Consider the following 20,361-nt stretch of genomic DNA (forward strand, 5'->3'; position numbering starts at 1 on the left):
AGCATTTACACGCGGTGCTCTAGGGAGCGCATATATGCCAGCGGTGGCTGGCTTTAGTCACTGCAGTGACATTCTGTAAAGCCTTTACTTCGGGGCCGTGTAGGTGGATATGTTGTCTTACCCAAGTAACCCGAGGCCAATCCCGATGCGCCGCCCCCTCCTTCTCACCATGCGAGCAGTCGTGCAAGGTGAAAAACTCAACTCAAAGGGCCTCGACTCGGCGCTCACAGTCTGGAGAATCTGGATGGTCTTTTGCAATATTCTTTTCTCTTCAGAGGATGCATGCAACTTGCACGAACTCGGGGACCCCGTATACTAGGCTGGGTACATGTAGGGACTTTACCGAGGTGGATAGCAGTAAACGTGAGAATATCGGGAACATCAGGCCAGGGCAAAAATTTGAGTCAGGGTCCAGGCTAGCTGAGCAGCAAATATTCAACAAGAGCAGAATTGGGCTCGCCTCAATTTGTTAGTGGTGTGAAAAACACAGCCCATGGCGAACGATAGGCAAGCATGCCCCTCCCTCACCAGTCTCAGGCGTTGGATTTGGCCCGCCGGCCGGATAAGATAGGCAGATAGCAGAGCCTGAGTACTGCCTGAGCGCCAAAGTCCTCCCACTCTCCCACTTTTTCGCCCACCTCCCGCGCAAGATTGAAAAAAGAAGCAAAAGCACGGGCCCTCTTTGAAAATTTGGCTGGCCTGCGCGGGTTGTGAGTGAGGGGGAGAGTGGGCTGGTGGCGGTGTGATAAGCCTGACGAGCAGGTCGCAACTTATTTTTTTTTCTTTACCACCAGCCCCACCACCACTGGGCAGAAAAATACCAGGCCCTCAAAATCTAGATAATTCCTGTACTCCTCCGAGGCGCATCTTTTCGTCGACTGTCTCCCTTTCCCTCTTGATCAATCCACTCCCCTTCTTCTGTTCTTTCTCTCATCTTTCTCATCTTTCACGAGAAGAACATCACAGTCGCAATAATGGCGGACGAAGTTTACGACGGTGCCATCGGCATTGATCTGGGTATGTACTTCACCACCACCCGTTTTTGCTTTGTGCCCGCCGCCCACATTTATCCCACATTCGACAAAATTCCCTGTGCGCAAACGCACATGGGATTTGTCTTGTGCGGAATCGTCGCAGCAAGCGCAAGCAGCCCTGCGGCGACGACGACGACGACCAGCCTTTGCCAATGAAGAACAAAAATGCGAGAGAGAAAATCACCGCGATGCTGACCATGACTGCAATCAACAGGCACGACCTACTCTTGTGTTGCCATCTACGAGGGTACCAATGTCGAGATCATCGCCAACGAGCAGGGTAGCTTCACCACCCCCTCTTACGTCTCTTTCAACGAGAAGGAGCGTTTGATCGGTGAGGCGGCCAAGAACCAGGCTGCTATGAACCCCGTCAACACCGTCTTCGACGTCAAGTAAGCCGGCCCTCGCTTCGATTTTTCCCCCTCTTCTTGCATACCACAGTGCAATGGTTTGCTGACAATTTACCCCTCCTTCCCAACAGGCGATTGATTGGTCGTCCCTTCGATGACCCTATCGTCAAGAAGGATATCGAATCATGGCCCTTCAAGGTCGTCGAGCAGGGCTCCAACCCCATGGTCCAGGTTGAGTACCTCGGCGAGACCAAGACTTTCTCCCCCAGGAGATCTCTGCCATGGTCCTCACCAAGGTAAGCAAAGACGAAAACATTGCCCCTCAGCAACTGTCCACAGACCACTAACAATGTGCGACTACAGATGAAGGAGATTGCCGAGGTCAAGCTTGGCAAGAAGGTTGAGAAGGCTGTCATCACCGTCCCCGCCTACTTCAACGATAACCAGCGTCAGGCCACCAAGGACGCCGGTGCCATCTCTGGCATGAACGTTCTGCGTATCATCAACGAGCCTACCGCCGCCGCCATCGCTTACGGTCTCGGCTCCGGCAAGTCCGAGAAGGAGCGCAACGTCCTCATCTACGATCTGGGTGGTGGTACTTTCGATGTCTCCCTCCTGAACATCCAGGGTGGTGTCTTCACCGTCAAGGCTACCGCCGGTGACACCCATCTGGGTGGTCAAGATTTCGATACCAACCTCCTCGAGCACTGCAAGAAGGAGTTCTCCAGGAAGACCAAGAAGGGTGAGTTCGGGCCCGTCCTTTTGCTAAAGATCTGTTGACTTGTTCTTGTTGCGTATCACTTACTAACCTCTCCTTCTTCCAGACATCTCCAAGGATGCCCGTGCCCTGCGCCGTCTCCGAACTGCTTGCGAGCGTGCCAAGCGTACCCTGTCCAGCGGTGCTCAGACCACCATTGAGATCGACTCGCTGTTCGATGGCGATGATCTCTTCCTTCAGATCACCCGTGCTCGTTTCGAGGAGCTGAACGCCAAGGCCTTCAGCGGTACTCTCGAGCCCGTCGCTCAGGTCCTCAAGGACGCTGCCTGCGAGAAGAGCGCCGTCGACGAGATTGTCCTCGTTGGTGGTTCCACCCGTATCCCCAAGATCCAGAAGCTGTTGTCCGACTACTTCAACGGCAAGAAGCTCGAGAAGAGCATCAACCCCGATGAGGCTGTCGCCTACGGTGCCGCCGTCCAGGCCGGTATCCTCTCCGGCAAGGCTACTTCCGCCGATACCTCTGACCTCCTTCTTCTGGATGTCGTTCCCCTGTCCCTGGGTGTCGCCATGGAGGGCAACATCTTCGCCCCCGTCGTCGGCCGTGGCCAGACCGTTCCTACCATCAAGAAGCGAACCTTCACCACTGTTGCCGATAACCAGCAGACCGTTCAGTTCCCCGTCTACCAGGGTGAGCGTGTCAACTGCGAGGACAACACCTCCCTCGGAGAGTTCACTCTGGCTCCCATCCCCCCCATGCGCGCCGGTGAGGCCGTTCTCGAGGTTGTCTTCGAGGTCGATGTCAACGGTATCCTGAAGGTCACCGCCACTGAGAAGACCTCGGGCCGCAGCGCCAACATCACCATTGCCAACTCCGTTGGTAAGCTCTCGTCTGCTGAGATTGAGAACATGATCAGCGAGGCCGAGAAGTTCAAGTCCACCGATGACGCCTTCAGCAAGCGCTTCGAGGCCAAGCAGCAGCTTGAGTCTTACATCAGCCGCGTTGAGGAGATCGTCTCGGACCCCACAATGTCGCTGAAGCTGAAGCGTGGCCAGAAGGAGAGAATCGAGGAGTCTCTCAGCGACGCCATGGGCCAGCTGGAGATTGAGGACTCCTCCGCCGAGGACCTCAAGAAGAAGGAGCTTGCCCTGAAGCGCCTCGTGACCAAGGCCATGTCCTCCCGATAAACGGACACACTTTCTATTTTCTGGGGAGTAGGGTCTGGGGAGGTCTCTCGATGAGCTACGGCTGGGTTCAAGAGAAGTCCAGTAATGATTTACGCTCATCTTTATACGTGATAGACGATGGATGGCATCTGAGGGCAAGAAATGGGTTCCATTGCTCCTCGCGGTTTGGGAATGAATGAGGGAACCCTAAAAAAGTCATTTATGCAGGATGGGGTTTGCGCTCTTTTGATTTCTCTGCGCCAACCTTGCTATACTCCTCCGGTTAGTTTATTCTGGCGCCTGCAATGTAGACTAGGAAGCAAGAATGAAAGCGAAAAGGGGGAGAACCGAACGAACGAATCAAAAAGTACGAACAAAGAATCCTGACTTCTATTCTTGCCCGTGACTGTGACTTGTGACTTGACTGTAACTGGGACTGCGAGAATCCATTCCAAAGGAGGCCCCATCCATCCTGGTGGATTGGCCATTAAGGTTGGATGAGGGTTAGTGCATATTGCTAATGTCGAATATCCGTAGGAGCTGCCCGGGCCATATCGGCTTTTTATGCAATTGCCGGGGTTATCCCTGTTTCGTCTTGTTTACGTCACTCACTGTTTGAAGCTATGCAAGTGCAGGCAAGAAACAAACATCTGATTCATCTCCTTGGGTTCATCTTTTCAGATCTCCCATCCTTTCTCGAGTCATTCAAAAGTGGCTCATTTCAGCGTACATAACGCCTTTGACCAACTCTATCCCTGATTTCATCTTCATTCGTGCAGCAGACGCGGGTACCAGCCGTCTTTCCCACCCAAGCCCACCATGGCCAGCGCTGGCTATGTACAGGTCAGCTTGATCTGGGTGGCATACGCCGTCGCCATCGGCATTGCCCTCATCGCTGCAGCTCTAGTCACTTTTACTTGGCAGACGCACCGCGAACGCTCTGCCATCGTCAGTACCGTCACAATCCTGAGTTTGACGGCGCTTCTGGCGACCGTCTTCCTCCTGCCCGTCGACATTGCCCTCGTATCCGCTACGACCGACTCGGCGAACGGCGTCAAGAAAGAATGGGCAACACCCACTCGAGTCCACAATATCCTCTTTACTTTGAAAGTAGTATACTATTGTTTGTATAGCCTCGACGCCCTGCTGTGCATGGTCGTCATTCCCTTCTCCTACTTCTGGTACGAGGAGTACGATGAGGTGGAAGAACAAGAGGGACATCAAACTCTGGGCAGCAGACTTTGGGGCGCAGCCAAGTACACCATTGCCTTCGTCCTCTTGGTCGTCATCCTTTTCTTAATCGGATTCTTCGTGCCCGCTGCAGGAAATAAGGGCGGCCAACATCTCGATCTTGACTTCTTCAAGCGCTTGCTCGACGAGAACCATGCCGAGAAGGCATTGACGTTTGGCCTGGGTCTGCTGGTCACCCTGGGCACAATCCTCTATGTTCTGTACACGGGAGCCGGCCTCGCCCTCATGCCCGTATCCTTTATCAAATCAGCACCGTCAATCTCCGCCCCGCAGCTATCCGAGAACACCGCATCTCAGCTAGACCAGAACCGCGAACGCCAGCGGCAGCTGGAGATGCGCAGTGCGGGTCGTGCGGAAGGTGTGTCACAGAAGGATCGACGTGAGCTAGAAGCGTTGGTTCGCGAAGAACGAACGCTGGTCCGGCGAGAACGACTTGCAGCCGAAGCTCAAGGCCAAGGGAAGAGCTGGCTCGTCCGAGCATGGAGCAAGGTCGAGGCCGTGTTCCGACCTATCAAGCTCATTGGCGGCTTGCTCCTGATACTGGTCTGCATCCTGGTGTGGGTCTCCATGCTCATCACGGGCATCGACAAGGCCGCCAACTCGGTCTGCAAGAGCCACTGTGGCTACATTCTGGCTCACATTAATGTTTTCCAGCCCATCAACTGGATCTTCGTGCAGACCGCAAAGGCTTTCCCGGTGGACTACATCCTGATGACTCTATTGATCATACTCTTCTTCTGCAGTTCAATTTCCGGGCTGGCCACGATCGGTATTCGCTTCCTCTGGCTGCGTATCTTTGAGATTCGCAAGGGGAGAACTGCCCCGCAAGCCCTCCTGATCGCAACGGTGATGCTGGCGCTGATGGTACTTGCCATAAACTACGCCATTGCCATGCTTGTCGCGCCACAGTATGCATCCTTCGGCACACAGATGTTCTGTGACCTGCCTCCTCACCATCTCGATCAGCAGCCGAGCTGCAAGGACCACCCAGAGGCAGTCAAGCCCTGCTCCGAGTGGGTTGACCGCCACTATGCATTCCAGACTTGCACGCCGACCGTCATGAGCACTTTTCTGAATCGCATCACGCTCAACTGGCCCGTGTTTGGCGCAGTCGATTTCTGGGCGCAGTTCGCTTTCCTTGGCATCTTCCTGGTGGTCTTCCTGACCACCCTGTTCAGAACGCCTAAGCTTGACGTATACCAGCTCGACGAAGAAGCCGAAGCCGATGAAGAAGAGGGCCTTCTGGCCAGCACGGGGCGCCGATTCGGCGCCACCTGGCAGGACATCACGGGGCGGTCGAAGGGGACGACGAATGGAGCCAGCGGGAATGGAGAGCAGTCTTAGATGTACTGTCATGTACTACGTATTGTGAGAAGAGGTTGCCTGTTCTACGACAGGGATTCCTCGGAATGGAGGTGTCAGATAAGGACGTGGGGTTTGACAATTAGGAATGGCGTTCGGGAAACTTGTATACCCCAAGGGAAGAAGCATACGTGGGTAATTGGCTCAATACGGCCAAGGTTTTATATCACAGGACAGTCTTCGGCAGGCAAACACAGGCGACCAAGGGAATTTATCAGGATGGTCTATTTTTCTCAGTGTACCTTTCCTCTATCAGGCTTAAAACGGGGGTTCGTAAACGACTTCAATTTCGGTATCAAAACCACTCGACCAGCAGTGCAGTGAATCACGATGGGGCGGACTACCTTGCGAGTCATGAATGCAACTCAGAGACCCCCGGGACGAGTAGGGCGAAGGCAACCTCATATGCAAAAATTGACATTCGAAAAACAGATAACTATGGGACAGGTGGATTTCTATCTCCTGCCAGATGCGAAGTAACGGCGACGTTGCATTTCGGTTCAGGGGAGCCGAAGTCGCATCTGGCCAGGCTCTCTTGGTCCTTGGGGTATACACTGCGGGAACGGGGCAAGACTTGGACGGACAACCTCGCTTGCATCTACCTTGCTGCGTGAGAAGGAGACCTATGGAAAACCAGAGCAGCCGATATATGGTCGAGGGATGAACGGCGGCCTACCCCGTGCCCGCACGCAGAGCCGCAACAGTCTCAGCCCATACCGACCTTCCACCTGCCGTATCCGACACAACCCGGGCTCAGAAAGCAGACAAAGCAGTAGTACGTATGCACCTGGACAGCTCTAGGTTTGCCGATCTTGCCGCTGTTAGTCAGAGTGGCCACTGGGGATATGGAAAAATACGACTCTGGATTCAGAGGCTGGCTTGGCGTGGCTAATTATCCCATGGAGATCGGCCAGAATAGTCGGCAGTGCTCGATGTATTCTGGGTGGTTCGATGGGGGTTCCCCAGACGACTTTCAATAAAAGCCAAGATGGTTGCGGTGGCGCACCATCATGCCGGCGCTACTCTGCGTATCTGCTTCTCCTATTAGCAAATATTGGAATGCCCAGGTCGCATCTGAAATCTAGATAGACCGCCATGGGGCCGAAGTCGCATCCTGTATTGCAGTTGCTTTCATGCAGAAGTCGTGCCCACATACAGGCTGCATACCGGGGTACACTTAAGGATAAGTAAGTAGGTACATACGTAGAGTAAGTATTCACTCCCACCTCTAACTTTGGTTATGTAGCTAGCTATAACATACCTACGCATTGGTATTGCTTTAATCCCGAGTCAATGTTGGACTAAGTGGGATATTAGAAGAGTCAAATGAGCTGATGGGATGTTGAAGATGAGTTGAAGCTCGCGTGTACATGCTGTTTATAGCCAAGCACCTTACATATAATAAGCAAGCCCCCGAGCGACTGTGACAAACAGTGCTCTATGCCAGCCACAAAGGTGAAGCTGGCGCCGCAGTAAGCCGAATGATCCCGCTGATCCCGCGGGATTTGTATGCTGTGTATATTTGTGACCATGCAGTGCCAGGAGACTCAAGAATGGAGATGGAGGTCGACAGGAGGGGCAGGGGGAGGGGCAGGGGAGGGGCAGGGGCAGGACTCAGGAGGGTTTAAGAAAACAAAGGAAGAAAGTTTTTTTTTTTTTTGACTGAGTATGTATGTACCTAGAGCTGCAGACTTGATGTATGCAGGTGGAGGAGGCTTTGCATGGCTTGGCTGGTAGAACAAGAACAGACCACCCATGCCGGCATTATGCCGTGTCACACGGGGTTCGTCAGCTGGCCTGCAGTCCTGACTCTTGACATAATGAATCCGACGCGGAATCAAATCACGATGCGAGATACGTCAAGGGGGAAGACTTGGGACTTTGCGGGGTTGTGGTTGTGGTTGTATTGTTGTGGGTGAGGTTGTAACTTGTTCCTATGTACCTCAAACCCCCCAGAATCCAGTGTTAACCTAAATCTTGAGCCTAACCGCCTGCCTAGGCTACCTGCACAAGTACGCCCGTCCCACGTCCCAGTTAGTGGGTTGCACAACTTCACCCACCTGCCCTCCTTGTTTTGCATTTCTCGCCGTTACACCTCCATTGAAGAAAGATGCTGGTATAGCACACCAGAGGTATAGTAGTGTTTCATCCAGACGTCCGCTCTGCATTCACCATTCACCGGCTTCCATGCTATTTGTGCGCTTAGTTGCAGCATATACTGATGCGATGTACGCGGGGAGCTTCATCGGGGGCGCCCTAGGCACTAGGCACTAAGTACCGAAGCACTAGGCCCCCAGGCCCTCCCCCATACTGAATGGTACAAACATACCTACTTCTAAGTACCTACCTACAGTACATGGAGGTGTAGTACATCACCACAACTGTCTCGTCTTGGCAGCCTCAGACCCTCCTTCGTGACTTCGTCCCTCCCCCGGGATTACCCTTTTGGGCAAGCCGCAGACTGGACCTCCCTCCCTCGAGTCCCGAGTCCCGAGTCCCGAGTCCCTCTATCATTGATGGATCTGACTTCATCGCTCTGATGCGTCTGTGACCTCAATAGTCTTGAATGTGGACACATCTTTCGAACAGGCCAGAACCCGAACAGGGAGCAGCGAATCGATCTCGGTATCAGTTCTCACGTTACGTCGTCAGACCAGACCGGCCCCGTGTAAACCCGCTTTGTGTTCCTCTGCAGAGCCAGACTTGGTTGAGTTATCGAGGGGAAAACCCACTCGTTTCCCCAGGTTTGGCGGATACATCCATGTATCCAGCCTCCAACCGCCGCCCCTCATTCGCGGCCACCGGAGCTCTTGCCCGGGCCAAAGTTGCCGTCTGCCCATCCTCTTTCTGCCGCACAGAACGAGGGCGTCCGAACAATAAGCAAAAAAAAGGCAACCGACTTGACCTCCGCGCATGCTTCTGAGCCGTTTGGAATCCAAAGAAGAGGGGCCCCCATTCGCCTTTGGCCACAATGGCTTTGCTTGGCGGCTGCAGAAAGAACCCCCTAATGGAGAGCTTGCTTTCGGGAACTAGGATCAGGGGAGGGAGATCGCGCCTATGGGCTATTCTGGCTTCTATATGAATGGGCACTGGGTAGGTCGGAAAGTCTTCGGGATCCGTCGACCGGACTAGATGTGTATACCCCATCTTTCCCCCGGAGTCTCACGACAAGACCATCGTGGGTCACTTCCTCCTGCCCCTTGTCGGTCACGCTGCCTCTTCTGGTCCTATATGCACTATCTGTTCTCGCCGGCGCTACTGTCCCCAAGGGTATCCGATCTAGTGCAAAGTATAAAAGCCAATGTCTCTTGGATACCTGACTTCCTCCTACTCGTCTTTCCCTCACTTGAACTAAGGACCTCATACCTGGTGTATATCAACGGCTGAAACAGAAAGAGTACATACATTGTACACCATTTCACGTACTACTTGACAATGTCGGGCGTCGTACCTAGATTATACCGCCAAGCCTTCCCAGCGGGGAGGGTAAACTGCTCCTCAACCGCGCGGACACGGGTATCTCGTCTCATGCCTAGGGTCTATACACCACCCATTACAAGCAACATGGCTGTGGCGACACAGTCTTCCAGAAATTTCCACAGCACGCCGGTAACCCAAACGGTTGACCCCATCAAGCACAGTCCAAAGGCGCTCTTACCCGAGTTCAGCCTGAAAGACAAGGTTATAATCGTCTCGGGTGGTGCCCAGGGGCTTGGGCTTGTTCAAACCGAAGCTCTCTTAGAGGCCGGCGCAAAAGGTAAGAAGGGGAAGAGAACCTCGCTCTCGGTATCTTGGTTATTATCGTTCATTCCTGTTACACGGTATCTCTTAATCACAAGGCTAACTTCACTGTCTTTGCACAACAGTCCACGTCTTCGACCGACAAGCGCCGCCCCCGGCGGGCAGCAAGTACGACGCCGTGGCTAAGCGCGCCGCGGGCGAGCTCGAGACCACGCTGACGTACCACCAGATCGACGTAAGGCTGGGTGCGGGGGACATCAACAGGGTCACGCAGGAGATCACAGACGAGCACGGGCGCCTTGATGGCCTCATCGCCGCGGCCGGCATTCAGCAAGAGACCCCCGCCCTCGAGTACACGGCCGAGGACTCGGACCGTATGCTGGGTATCAACATAACAGGCGTGCTGATGACGGCCCAGGCCGTGGCCCGGCAGATGGTGCGGCTCAAGAAGGAGGGCAGTCTGGTTTTCATTGCGAGTATGAGCGGCACTGTCGCGAACCGGGGACTGATTTGCCCGTAAGAAGCCACTCGCATCTACCTTTCGATCTGTTTCCCATCTTGGCCGCTGACTAAATCAATAAATATAGCGTATACAATGCCTCAAAGGCGGGCGTGATCCAGCTCAGTCGCAACCTGGCGTCCGAGTGGGGCCAGCACGGCATCCGAGTGAACACCATCTCACCCGGCTACATCGTGACTGATATGGTCAAGAAGCTCTTCGAGAAGTTCCCCGAGCGCGAGATCGAGTGGCCCAAGCAGAACATGCTCGGCAAACTCAGCAAACCCGAGGACTACCGGGGAGCGGCCGTCTTCCTACTCAGCGATGCTAGCCGCTTCATGACCGGTGCCGACCTGAGGATAGACGGCGGGCATGCCGCTTGGTAACCAAGCGAAAGCGAGGGTTTCAATGGCTAAGAGGTACCTCATTTTCTGTCGTCGCTGAGAGTTTAGGCAGTATGCCCAGGGGATGGAGAAGAGGATCCCGAGAGGTTTTGGCAGCTGGGTAACCAAAAGCAAAACTGGTGCGGCTTTCTGCTTTTGACGGGAAAATGAACAATTTGGTTCTCTTCAGACAAAACCTCCAATTTGGATAGACATTTAATACGTCCACATCCTTGGCCTACTTAGTTGTACACAGTTGAAGCATCCATACTACCCAACCAATAACTTGGTTCTGGTCTTTATTTGTGATGTGAACTTTTACCTTTTACTTTTATTATTATACACACGAGACATGTATCAATGGTCGAGCGGGTTTTGCTTATTCCGTTTTTTTTTCTTCTTCTTTTCTTTTGTCATAAATTCTACAGCGACAGCGGTGCGATCACGCCAGGCGGCCCAACCCTCGCGACCACGCCACTCTTGAGCCGCAGGCGCTTCTCGATGTCCGGCGCCGCATAGCCGCGGTCCCGCATCATGAGAACCTGCCTCAGCACGCCCACGTCCACGTACTCTCTGCCGGCCGACGGGTTCTGCGCCTGGACGTCGACCGATTCCTGGATCCGCCGCCGCGCATCGAGTGCGTTCAGCGTCGTGTTCTGCTGCGGCGTCGGTCTGCTGACGGAGTGGGACGACGGGCCCGCAACTGGGGAAGCGGTCGACGAGTTGGACATGGTCGGGTTCGGCGTCGCGATGCCCATCTGGCGGAGGCGCTGCGAGAAGGCGGCGTCGGTGATGGGGTTGGGGTCCATGGCATCTTGTCGGATTGCTGTACAAGTTGGGAAACAATAGATCAGCAAACTGTGACTCCAGTAAGGAAGGCGGGAGAGGGGAAAAGAGGCTCACCGTCATCTTTGTTCATGGAAGCTTTCGGCGCGGCAGCACGACGATCGCTGCCGCCCTTGGCTGTTGGAGTCCGGGGGGCTTCTGCTGGGCGGCTGAACGATGTCGGCGGCGGCGCGGATCCCGGTGCGCGGGAAGGGAACTTTCGCGTCGCGGCTTGGGCTGGTTTGGAGGCTTTCGCGCCCATCGTATCGGACAGGGAGGTGGTTGATTTGCTCTTGAGTTACTCTGATTGAGACACGGCGTCGTAGATTTACTAGAAAGCAAGCGGCGAAAGTAATGGGTATGATGAATGATGGTCCATGACGTTTTCCGCTACTAAACGCAAAAGATGGAGCTTTGTCCAATCATATTGTCTACATTATCCAATCGACCCCCGTCAGTACGGAATTGTGCCGCTGTGGCTTACACCCGAGGTGACACAAGGACTCCCCCGTCAGCTACAATACCATGTCACGCGATGCTGCAGTCCATATGTGAAATTTGAATGTTATTTAGATTCATGTCAACGCTGTCACTTTTGTGCTTTTAATCATTCCAGACCTGCCCTACAGCCGAGAAGGGGAGTTCCCTTCTATGACCGCCAAGTGATGGTCTTGGCCTTGGTCCACTCGTCCAGTCCAAGAGTTGTGTTGAATCGTCCGTATCCCGAGTTCTTACCACCACCGTGCGGCAGGTTCGCCTCGTCGTGCACAGTCATGTTGTTGATGTGCACGGCGCCGCTCTCGATGCCCTTGGCGAAGCGGAGACCGGTCCTCAGGTCCTCGGTGAAGACGGAAGACGACAGACCGTACTCGGTGTCGTTGGCGATGCGCAGGGCCTCCTCCTCGGTCTCGATCTCGATCAAGCTGACCGAGGGGCCGAACGACTCGGTCTGGTAGATGTCCATGTCAGGCGTGACCTTGGTGATGACGACGGGCCGGAGGCGGGTCTTGGACGTCTCGGTGGCGTTGAAGTCGCCGGCGAGGACGGAGGCGCCCTTGCTGACGGCGTTGTCGAGCAGCTTCTTGACCTTGTCTACCGCGTTCGTGTTGATGAGCACGGGCGCGTCGGCGCCAGCGGGGAAGATGGCGTCGATGGTGGCGGCGAACTTCTTCTGGAACTCGGCGCTGACCTTCTTGTGCACCAGGATGCGCTCGGTGCTCATGCAGATCTGGCCGGAGAAGAGGAAGGCGCCGAGGGCGCACTGCTCGGCGGCGATGTCCAGGTTGGCGTCCTCCCAGACGATGGCGGGGGCCTTGCCGCCCAGCTCGAGCACGACGGGCTTGAGGTGCTGGCCGCACAGGCGGCCGATGATGCGGCCGACGGCGGTGCTGCCGGTGAAGTTGACCTTGCGGACGGCCGGGTCCGCAATCAGGGACTCGGTGACCTCGGCGGCGTTGGCGGGGTTGGTGGACAGGAAGTTGATGACACCGTCGGGGACGCCGGCCTCCTGGAAGCAGCTAGTGATGGCCCAAAAGACGGCCGGGGAGAGCTCGGAGCCCTTGAAAACGGTGGTGTTTCCAGCAGCGATGGGCTGGCAGACAGAGCGCACTCCGAGAATGTAGGGGGCATTCCTGTTTCTCGTGTTAGTTCTCCGGGTCATCCAACAAGTGTTGGTGGTCGGGGAGTGGCTTACCAGGGAGCGATGGCGAAGACGACACCGAAAGGCTCCTTCAGGACCATGGCGCCCAGGCTGGGGTCGGCCAGAGAGGGGACGGCACCACACTGGGAGCTGATGCGGCCGGCGATGTCCTTGATCTGATCGACGGATCCGTCAATGTTCAAGTCGGCCCAGTCCTGGGTGCAGCCGGTGGCGTCGATGAGATAGCCGGCCAGCTCGTCGCGGCGCCTCTCCATGATCTCGGCCGTCTTGAGCAGGTAGTCCCGGCGCTTGGACGGGGTGACGTCGCGCCACGCAGGCAACGCCCGGCTGGCCGCGTCGACGGCCGCCTTGGCATGCTCCTTGGTGGCGACACCGCACTTGTGGACAAGCTTTCCCGTCGAAGGCGAGACGACGTCGAAGGTGGCCGAGGGCCGGACCTCCTTGCCGTCGATGATGAAAGGTACCACGTAGTCGACCATGGCTACTTTGTTTTTCTTTTTCTTATGCTTCTTCCTCCTTCAGACGGTGCTTCTCCTGCTGCTAGTAAGGTCGGCTGAAACCGGGGGCTGGGTTTGGGATCAGAATGTGAGGATGAGATGATTAAAGTAAGTATGCTTGAGATGAAGGTTAAAAAGGAAGGGTTTCCGGGCCATGCGTGTGCATCTTTATATACATAGCTCTGACACCGCAACAGCTCCTCTGCACATCGTCGTCCTGCACGTATCGAGACGGAGCTGCAGCTGCTACGCTACGTGCTAGGTCAGTCGTCCAACCAACTGGACAACTGGAGTCTGGACTACGACTACCTGCTACCCTCGATTTCCATGTCCATGCCCTGCCCCACTTGGAGTTCGTGAAACCCCCGTCTCTTCAGCCCCGGCTCCAATTCTTTCCCCTCCCGCTCAATCGCATCCTGTCCAAGATCTACGTAATATCTCCTTCATGCCACCTATATCAATTGTATCATGAACTATGTACGGAGTAGTAGTATGTACCACTAGGTGGGTGGCAGTGCTGACCAATTCGATTTCAAATCGCTTCGGGAGACGTCTTCCGCCAGCCCGCGATTCCATTTCATGAAACACGCAGACACGGACAGATAGGACGCATTAGGTACCTCACCAGTATTATGTAAGTAAACAGAGGCAATGGCACGATTTGCAGTCTCCGTCCGCAGACCTCAGGGTTCGGTCAACCTGGGGGTGGAGTGCCTGGAGGGTTTCATTGAAGATTGAAGAGGGCTGAGAGGGGACGTCGGGTTGTTAGTTCGGTATCCGTAATCGGTATCCGTACTAGTAATCAAAGACACCGACCCAACGCCATGGGCCCCCCAGACCCCAGCAGCATCCACGGACGATCGAGCGGCATTTTGGCGAGGCAGATACAGAGATAGATATTGCCTGACTGATGGATGACTGACTGACTGACTGGCTGCAGGTGTGACACTCCGGGATCTTCTCGCATTGCATTTTCCAGAACGGACGCTTACTATTACTACACCAACCAACCACCCATGAGTCGCTTGTTAGTGTACGCGACTTGGCCTGCAACAAGACTAGCTGGCGGACGCCACCCCGTTTTGCCCGTCCCGCCGTCCAAGGGTAATCTCGTTACCATCTGGCATTCTACCACTACGCGCGCTTCCTTCCTTTTCGAGAAGCGCTTCGTACGAAGCTGGGCAGTTACAGACTCTGATAGTCCCGTTTGCGTCGGCCCGATGAAGACGGGATCGCCTAGGTAGCCTTGGCCTACCTGACCAGAGTTGACACGATGCCCCTACCCCGCCGATAGTTTGATGCAAGAGCCGTTTAACGTGCAACTACTGCACCAAGGGTACGACCAAATAAAAAAATCAGGGAGGCAAGGGGAGGGGGTCTCGGTCTCGACAACAGACGCATAACATCACGCAACTCCTTGAAATACTTGGCGTCAATGAGGAGGCGGCGAAAATATGCCCACTTTCTCCATTGTCCAATGGGACTGCTGAACCCATTCCAATGGCATGGTTGGAGTATACTGGCAATGCAACCTCCTTTGCTACGGATACGTAATGCCGAGCCTGATGTTGCATGTGATCGTGGGCTTTTACCTACTACTTGCCAAAGAAAGGGGATCACTGTGCATATCGAAAAAGGTCCCATCTTGGATGTGGGCAGACATGGTACATGCAGGTATCTAAACTAACAGCCCTACACACGTAACAGGCCACAGTCGTTCTAATGCTAGCCGGGAAACAAACGCCCCCTCTGGGCCGGGGGTAATATCCGGAAGCGCTGTTTGGCTCTACCCGCTACTCTCGGGTCACCGGCTACTTTCCTTTGTCGGACAATTTTCTTCTTCTTCCTCTTCTTCTTGACCGCTCGCTTAGCCGGCGGGCACTTGATTGGCCTAGAAGGCGTGTCTTGTTCTAGTTCACATAAGCTGAGAGCCCGATCGAGACCGTTTGTCGAGACGGAGGCTCCGTGAGCGTGGCGATATGCAGGGGAAGATCGAGTAGCGCGGAAACAAGTATAGGCAAACCTGCTTCTTGGTCAGCTCAACACTTTTTCCAGTGCGCCGGCTTCCGCAGGAGACAAGATGTAGAAGAATGGACGTGTAGCAACAGCTGGTGCGGCCCGTCATTCATTTGGCCAAGACCGTCCCGCGCAGGGTAGAAGCTGCGTTCCGAAGAGCCGCACATACGTACGACGACAAGATGGGGATACTGGGTTGGTCTGACATGTGCACCTCTCAACTACCTACCTCATAGGTTATAGGCACATGCTGATTGACCTATTGGATCAATTATACGATCCTGCTTACTTTTCTATATGCACGTGGTATCTCACAGCCAGTCATCGTACGTCTTCTCGTGGCATAATACCTAATACGGAAACTGGTCTACACCTAAAAAACCCGACCCTGCTTCTATAGGGTAGATGGCGGCGGCGATATTTACCATCACTAGGTAATCTGACGTTCGATCATGGGCTTGTGTAAGGGAGAAGAACCTGGTATACCTCGTAATCACCTGGCGAGGCACTGGAAGACCTGTACTACGATGGGTTTAAAAGGCTTGCCGCGGCGGCTGCTGCATACGTTATGGCTGAAGGAAACAAAGATCATACTGCACAGTACTTTCATTTGAAGCATCTTCATCTTGAGAACCACTCCCACATCCGTACGGACCAAGCTGCTGAATAGAACAAGGGCAATTAGTGTACTTGGTGTACTGCTTGGAGAGAACATGATGAGGCTCCCTAAGGCGGCCCTTTGTTACATTTTCTTCATTTCTGCTGCAAGCTCACACCGGAGCTTTGCCTCGATCGACCTACACCCGGCCGTTTGCGATGCACATACATATGATGAAGGACGACAGGTCGTAGACCCTGCAGCATGTAAAGCTGCACCCGGATTCCCCGGCTGGCCAACAGACGAGGAATGGGCCAACTACAACAAGTCGGTCGGAGGAAGGCTGATCCAGCCATCTCCTCCGGGGGCTATGGTACGTATGGTATATTTCTTCGCGAAAGACAAGTATATAGTGTGAACGGCCACGCAGGTCGGCAAATACTCCTAGAGAAGGATCGAGGCAAACAGAACTGACGCACCTCTTCGCAGTGCCATCTGGGTCAGCCAACCTTTGACCCCTGCCGATGCTCAAAGGTCGCCGCGGGATGGCGTACCTCGGAGTTTCACCAGGACGATCCGGTCTCCAGCATGGTGAATCAATACGCAAACGATACCTGCCTGCCCCTCCCAGAATACCCGTGTAGCTCTGCAGGATACCCGGCCTTTGTTGTGAGTATCATTCATGCACCGACCTAAAGTACCAAAAAGGGGTTATTGAATCTGAGATCAGCGAATCTAGGTGAATGCCACAACTGCAGAGCATATCAAGACCAGCTTGATCTTCGGTGGGTTTAGCAATTACTGCCGGGGATAGTAGGGGAGAGAGGCTAAATCATAACCAATTGCGCAGCAAGAGAGCACAACATCAGGGTGGTGGTCAGGAGCAGCGGCCACGACTTCCAGGGCCGATCCACGGCTCCCGGGGCGCTTTCCATCTGGATTCACCACATGCAGGCCATCGAGACCCGCGCCTCCTCCTTCCGCCCCCAATTGTGCCCCTTCACCATCGACGGGAATACGGTCACCGTGGCGGGCGGGGCGCAGATGGGCACCGTATACGAGGAGCTAGCCAAGATAAACCAGACCGTGGTCGGAGGGGCCAGCAAGACGGTCGCCGTGGGAGGCTACCTCACCGGCGGCGGCCACTCCATCCTCGCTCCGCGGTATGGCCTGGGTGCGGACCAGGTGCTGGAGATGGAGGTCGTCACACCGATGGGAAACATCGTGGTGGCCAACGAGTGTCAGAATCAGGACCTATTCTGGGCCATGCGCGGTGTAAGTCAAGGAAAAAGAAAAGCCAATTTCCTCATCCCATTTGCCGACCTCTAATGAGCGAGGCTAAAGCGATGATACCTACAGGGCGGCGGCTCAACATTCGGGGTCATGACCTCTGTCACGATGCTGACCTATCCAAGTCCTTCCATGCTGCGTGTGTATCTGTATATTGCCAGTCCCGAGGCGGGAAAGGGGTGGTTCTGGGATATGGTCGGTTACATGCTCTCCCAGTTCCCCTATCTTGACCGCAACGGCATCTCGGGTTACAGTACCGCCCACCCGAACATGTCGGTCGACGTGAACGGGAGCAAGATTCACGCTGATGTCTGGGACGGCAGCTTCGTGCTCACAGATACTGACGATCCGGCCAAGATGTCAACAATCTGGGAGCCGATTCTCGATCACGTTCGTAAGGCGTGGCCAGAAGCCATTATTATACCCGCCCTTAACATTACGGTCTTTAGGACCTATCTGGACTATTTCCACGACGCTCATGATGAGGGAACATTCTCAGGCCTCGACCAATATGCCGGCTCACGGTTGCTGGATGCGTCCTCGTTGGCAGCAGCAGATCCTTCCGAGCTAGGGCAGGCATTCGAGGCGCTGTCGAGCCCCAGTGGCTACGGTACGGCTTTCTTGGTGACGGGCAGTGGAATGCGGAATGCAAAGCCCCGTGGTGGCGGCAATGCCGTCTCCCCTGCGTTTAGAAAGTCGGTTGTCTATGCCAGTCAGTATACCTATTTGCTTTTCTCACCCCCTTGCCCATCTTGTTTTCTCCCACGAGCCTGAGAAACACGCGAACAAAAAAGAGCTATTACTGAAAACACAACAACCTATATATAGCAAACGGCGTCACATTCCCACCGCTAAACACGAGGGCCCGTGAAGAAGCCTTGGTGCAGGTGAACGATGCCATGGAGCCCCTGAGAAAGCTGTCCCCAGGCATGGGAGCTTATGTCAACGAAGTGAGTATTCCCGGCATTCTGGTGCAGGCAGAGGGAATCTGCGGGGCTCATTTTGTCGTGAGGTTCTAAAGCAACTCATTACTCTTATAGGATAACCCAGGGAGGCCCGACTGGCAGAACGAGTTCTGGGGCGAGAACTACGACCGTCTGGTTCAGATCAAGCGCGCCGTTGACCCGGAGGACGTGCTCTGGTGCCACCCCTGCGTTGGCAACGAGCGCTGGCGGGAGATTGGATCTAGACTATGTCGAGTTGACCATGCCTCTGAAGAAACATTTCAACACGATGGATTGGGCTTGATGGGGTGCTCTGCTGGATTGTAGGCGAAATATGAAGCAGGTTTCATAGTTGGCTTGGTACACGCCTCACGTTGTTCTTAGCTCCGAAAACCCACGATCTTGGGGGAAACGTCGCTTTGGCACTGCGTAGTAACCAGCTCTAGAGCAAACTGCCACCCAGGGAAACCACGCGCTGTATCTCTGGAAGAGAGTACCTAGATTGTGTCTGGCGGTTGTGTAGGTCACAGGTGAGGGATGGATCACCCAATTGACAACGTCCAATCCACAACTGTCGGCGTTCTCCGACGTCGGGATGTGGGGTATATCATTGTTGGAGGCAGTTGTTGGAGACCATGTTGGAGGCGGCTGTTGGAGGTTAATATATGTATACTGCCTCCAGATGCGAGACAGACCGGTACCAGATCACGTACTTCAAACCAGATAGAAATGGCAAGTCTTTCAGGCAAAGTTGTGTTATTAACAGGAGCTGGAAGTGGCATTGGGTGAGTCAACATGAAAGCCTCGTCCCGGAAGCAGTTTGGCGGAATGCCTGGTCTAACTTTGTGCTCGCCCGTGTACCCCAGGCGCGCCACGGCCATCAAGCTCCACGGCCTAGGTGCCACGCTCGCCATCACGGACGTGAGCCAGGAGGGCATCTCCCAGACGCTCGAGTTGTGCGGCGGCGGCGGCGGCGGCGGCGGCAAGCAGCACTTCGCCCAAACGCTCGACGTCTCGAAGCAGGCAGATGTCGAGAGTCGCGTGGCCGAGATCGTGGCCTCCCTGGGCCGCATCGACCATGTTTTCAACTGCGCCGGCATCAACCCGACGGCCTTCCCCCTGACCGAGGTTTCGGAAGAGTACTACGACAAGCTGATGGCGGTCAACTTGAAAGGCGTCTTCAGCGTGACGAGGGCTACGATGCCGCATGTGACGGCGTCGAGGGGGAGCTACGTCAACGTCTCGTCGGTCCTGGGCGTGCGTGCAGGGGCTGAGTATGCCACCTACTGTGCGACAAAATGGGGTACGTGAAATACTGTTTGCGATCTGGACCTGCAAAGTAAATGATTTGGAGGCAAACATATATATACCAGGCTGATTCAGGTCGGTTTCTCAATGTGCGCACCTCGGCTAATCGTGTTGTCTGGACAGGAGTAATCGGCTTCAGCAAAGCCATGGCTCTCGAGCTGGGACCCAAGGGGGCGAGAGTCAACGTTGTTGCTCCAGGCTACATCACAACCCCTACCAATGCGGGCGTAGCGAAGGGCACAGACGACGCAATCAAGGAGATGGAACAGGCCAACAGCCTCGGACGTATGGGCACGCCCGAAGAGATCGCGGATGTCGTCGCGTTCCTCATGAGCGACGAGGCGAGGTACATGAATGGAAGTGTTGTGGAGGTGGATGGCATGATGAAGTAGGATGCAGGGACGAATAGTTTATCAATCGTATAAGATAACATACTACCACAGACCTGCCAATTAGGCTGACATAGGTATATTTGTTATCAAGAATATTCCAAAACATATGAACAAAACCCAATGACAGCTTCGGTATTCATAATACGAATTAACCCGTTATATGAATTCATTATCTCAGGAGTCGGGAGAGTTGGAAGTGGTCGGTCGCCATGTAGGTACCTAACCCATTCCCTTTGAGGTACCTAGCATCGGAGTAAATGAGGCCCGAGCTTGTGCAGTGCACAATTCATGGGAAGTACATGGATACCATGCGGGTTTATGCACTTATC

At 54.6% G+C, this 20,361-nt stretch overlaps 7 protein-coding genes across 7 annotated transcripts; 5 read left to right on the top strand and 2 right to left on the bottom strand.

Annotated features, from left to right (window-relative positions):
* Positions 1-974: 974 nt before the first annotated feature.
* PG997_009551 (ribosome-binding protein 1) lies at positions 975-3,287 on the top strand (the record flags this gene model as incomplete). Its single annotated transcript, XM_066813866.1, has 6 exons — positions 975-1,017; positions 1,249-1,426; positions 1,516-1,585; positions 1,654-1,680; positions 1,748-2,126; positions 2,209-3,287. 6 exons carry the CDS (start codon positions 975-977, stop codon positions 3,285-3,287), a joined length of 1,776 nt encoding a protein of 591 aa, XP_066665828.1.
* Positions 3,288-4,085: 798 nt separating this feature from the next.
* PG997_009552 (uncharacterized protein) lies at positions 4,086-5,861 on the top strand (the record flags this gene model as incomplete). The annotated part of the gene is made up of 1 exon (XM_066813867.1): positions 4,086-5,861. One exon carries the CDS (start codon positions 4,086-4,088, stop codon positions 5,859-5,861), a length of 1,776 nt encoding a protein of 591 aa, XP_066665829.1.
* A 3,582-nt stretch (positions 5,862-9,443) lies between these two features.
* On the top strand, positions 9,444-10,505 carry PG997_009553 (short chain dehydrogenase; the record flags this gene model as incomplete). The annotated part of the gene is made up of 3 exons (XM_066813868.1): positions 9,444-9,636; positions 9,746-10,136; positions 10,208-10,505. The coding sequence occupies 3 exons, from the start codon at positions 9,444-9,446 to the stop codon at positions 10,503-10,505; spliced, it is 882 nt and encodes a 293-aa protein (XP_066665830.1).
* A 419-nt stretch (positions 10,506-10,924) lies between these two features.
* Positions 10,925-11,589, bottom strand: PG997_009554 (uncharacterized protein; the record flags this gene model as incomplete). The annotated part of the gene is made up of 2 exons (XM_066813869.1): positions 10,925-11,328; positions 11,406-11,589. The coding sequence occupies 2 exons, from the start codon at positions 11,587-11,589 to the stop codon at positions 10,925-10,927; spliced, it is 588 nt and encodes a 195-aa protein (XP_066665831.1).
* Positions 11,590-11,976: 387 nt separating this feature from the next.
* PG997_009555 (aldehyde dehydrogenase) lies at positions 11,977-13,466 on the bottom strand (the record flags this gene model as incomplete). Its single annotated transcript, XM_066813870.1, has 2 exons — positions 11,977-12,958; positions 13,021-13,466. The coding sequence occupies 2 exons, from the start codon at positions 13,464-13,466 to the stop codon at positions 11,977-11,979; spliced, it is 1,428 nt and encodes a 475-aa protein (XP_066665832.1).
* Positions 13,467-16,345: 2,879 nt separating this feature from the next.
* Positions 16,346-18,659, top strand: PG997_009556 (FAD binding domain-containing protein; the record flags this gene model as incomplete). Its single annotated transcript, XM_066813871.1, has 7 exons — positions 16,346-16,471; positions 16,588-16,767; positions 16,838-16,883; positions 16,949-17,373; positions 17,458-18,100; positions 18,217-18,338; positions 18,429-18,659. Coding segments are annotated over 7 exons (1,773 nt in total), but the record flags the coding sequence as incomplete, so codon positions are not given.
* A 468-nt stretch (positions 18,660-19,127) lies between these two features.
* Positions 19,128-20,032, top strand: PG997_009557 (NAD(P)-binding protein; the record flags this gene model as incomplete). Its single annotated transcript, XM_066813872.1, has 2 exons — positions 19,128-19,635; positions 19,764-20,032. 2 exons carry the CDS (start codon positions 19,128-19,130, stop codon positions 20,030-20,032), a joined length of 777 nt encoding a protein of 258 aa, XP_066665834.1.
* Positions 20,033-20,361: the final 329 nt, after the last annotated feature.

Source organism: Apiospora hydei, assembly GCF_038363865.1.
Source record: "Apiospora hydei strain CBS 114990 chromosome Unknown utg000007l_segment0_segment0, whole genome shotgun sequence".
Classification (NCBI taxonomy): domain Eukaryota; kingdom Fungi; phylum Ascomycota; class Sordariomycetes; order Amphisphaeriales; family Apiosporaceae; genus Apiospora; species Apiospora hydei.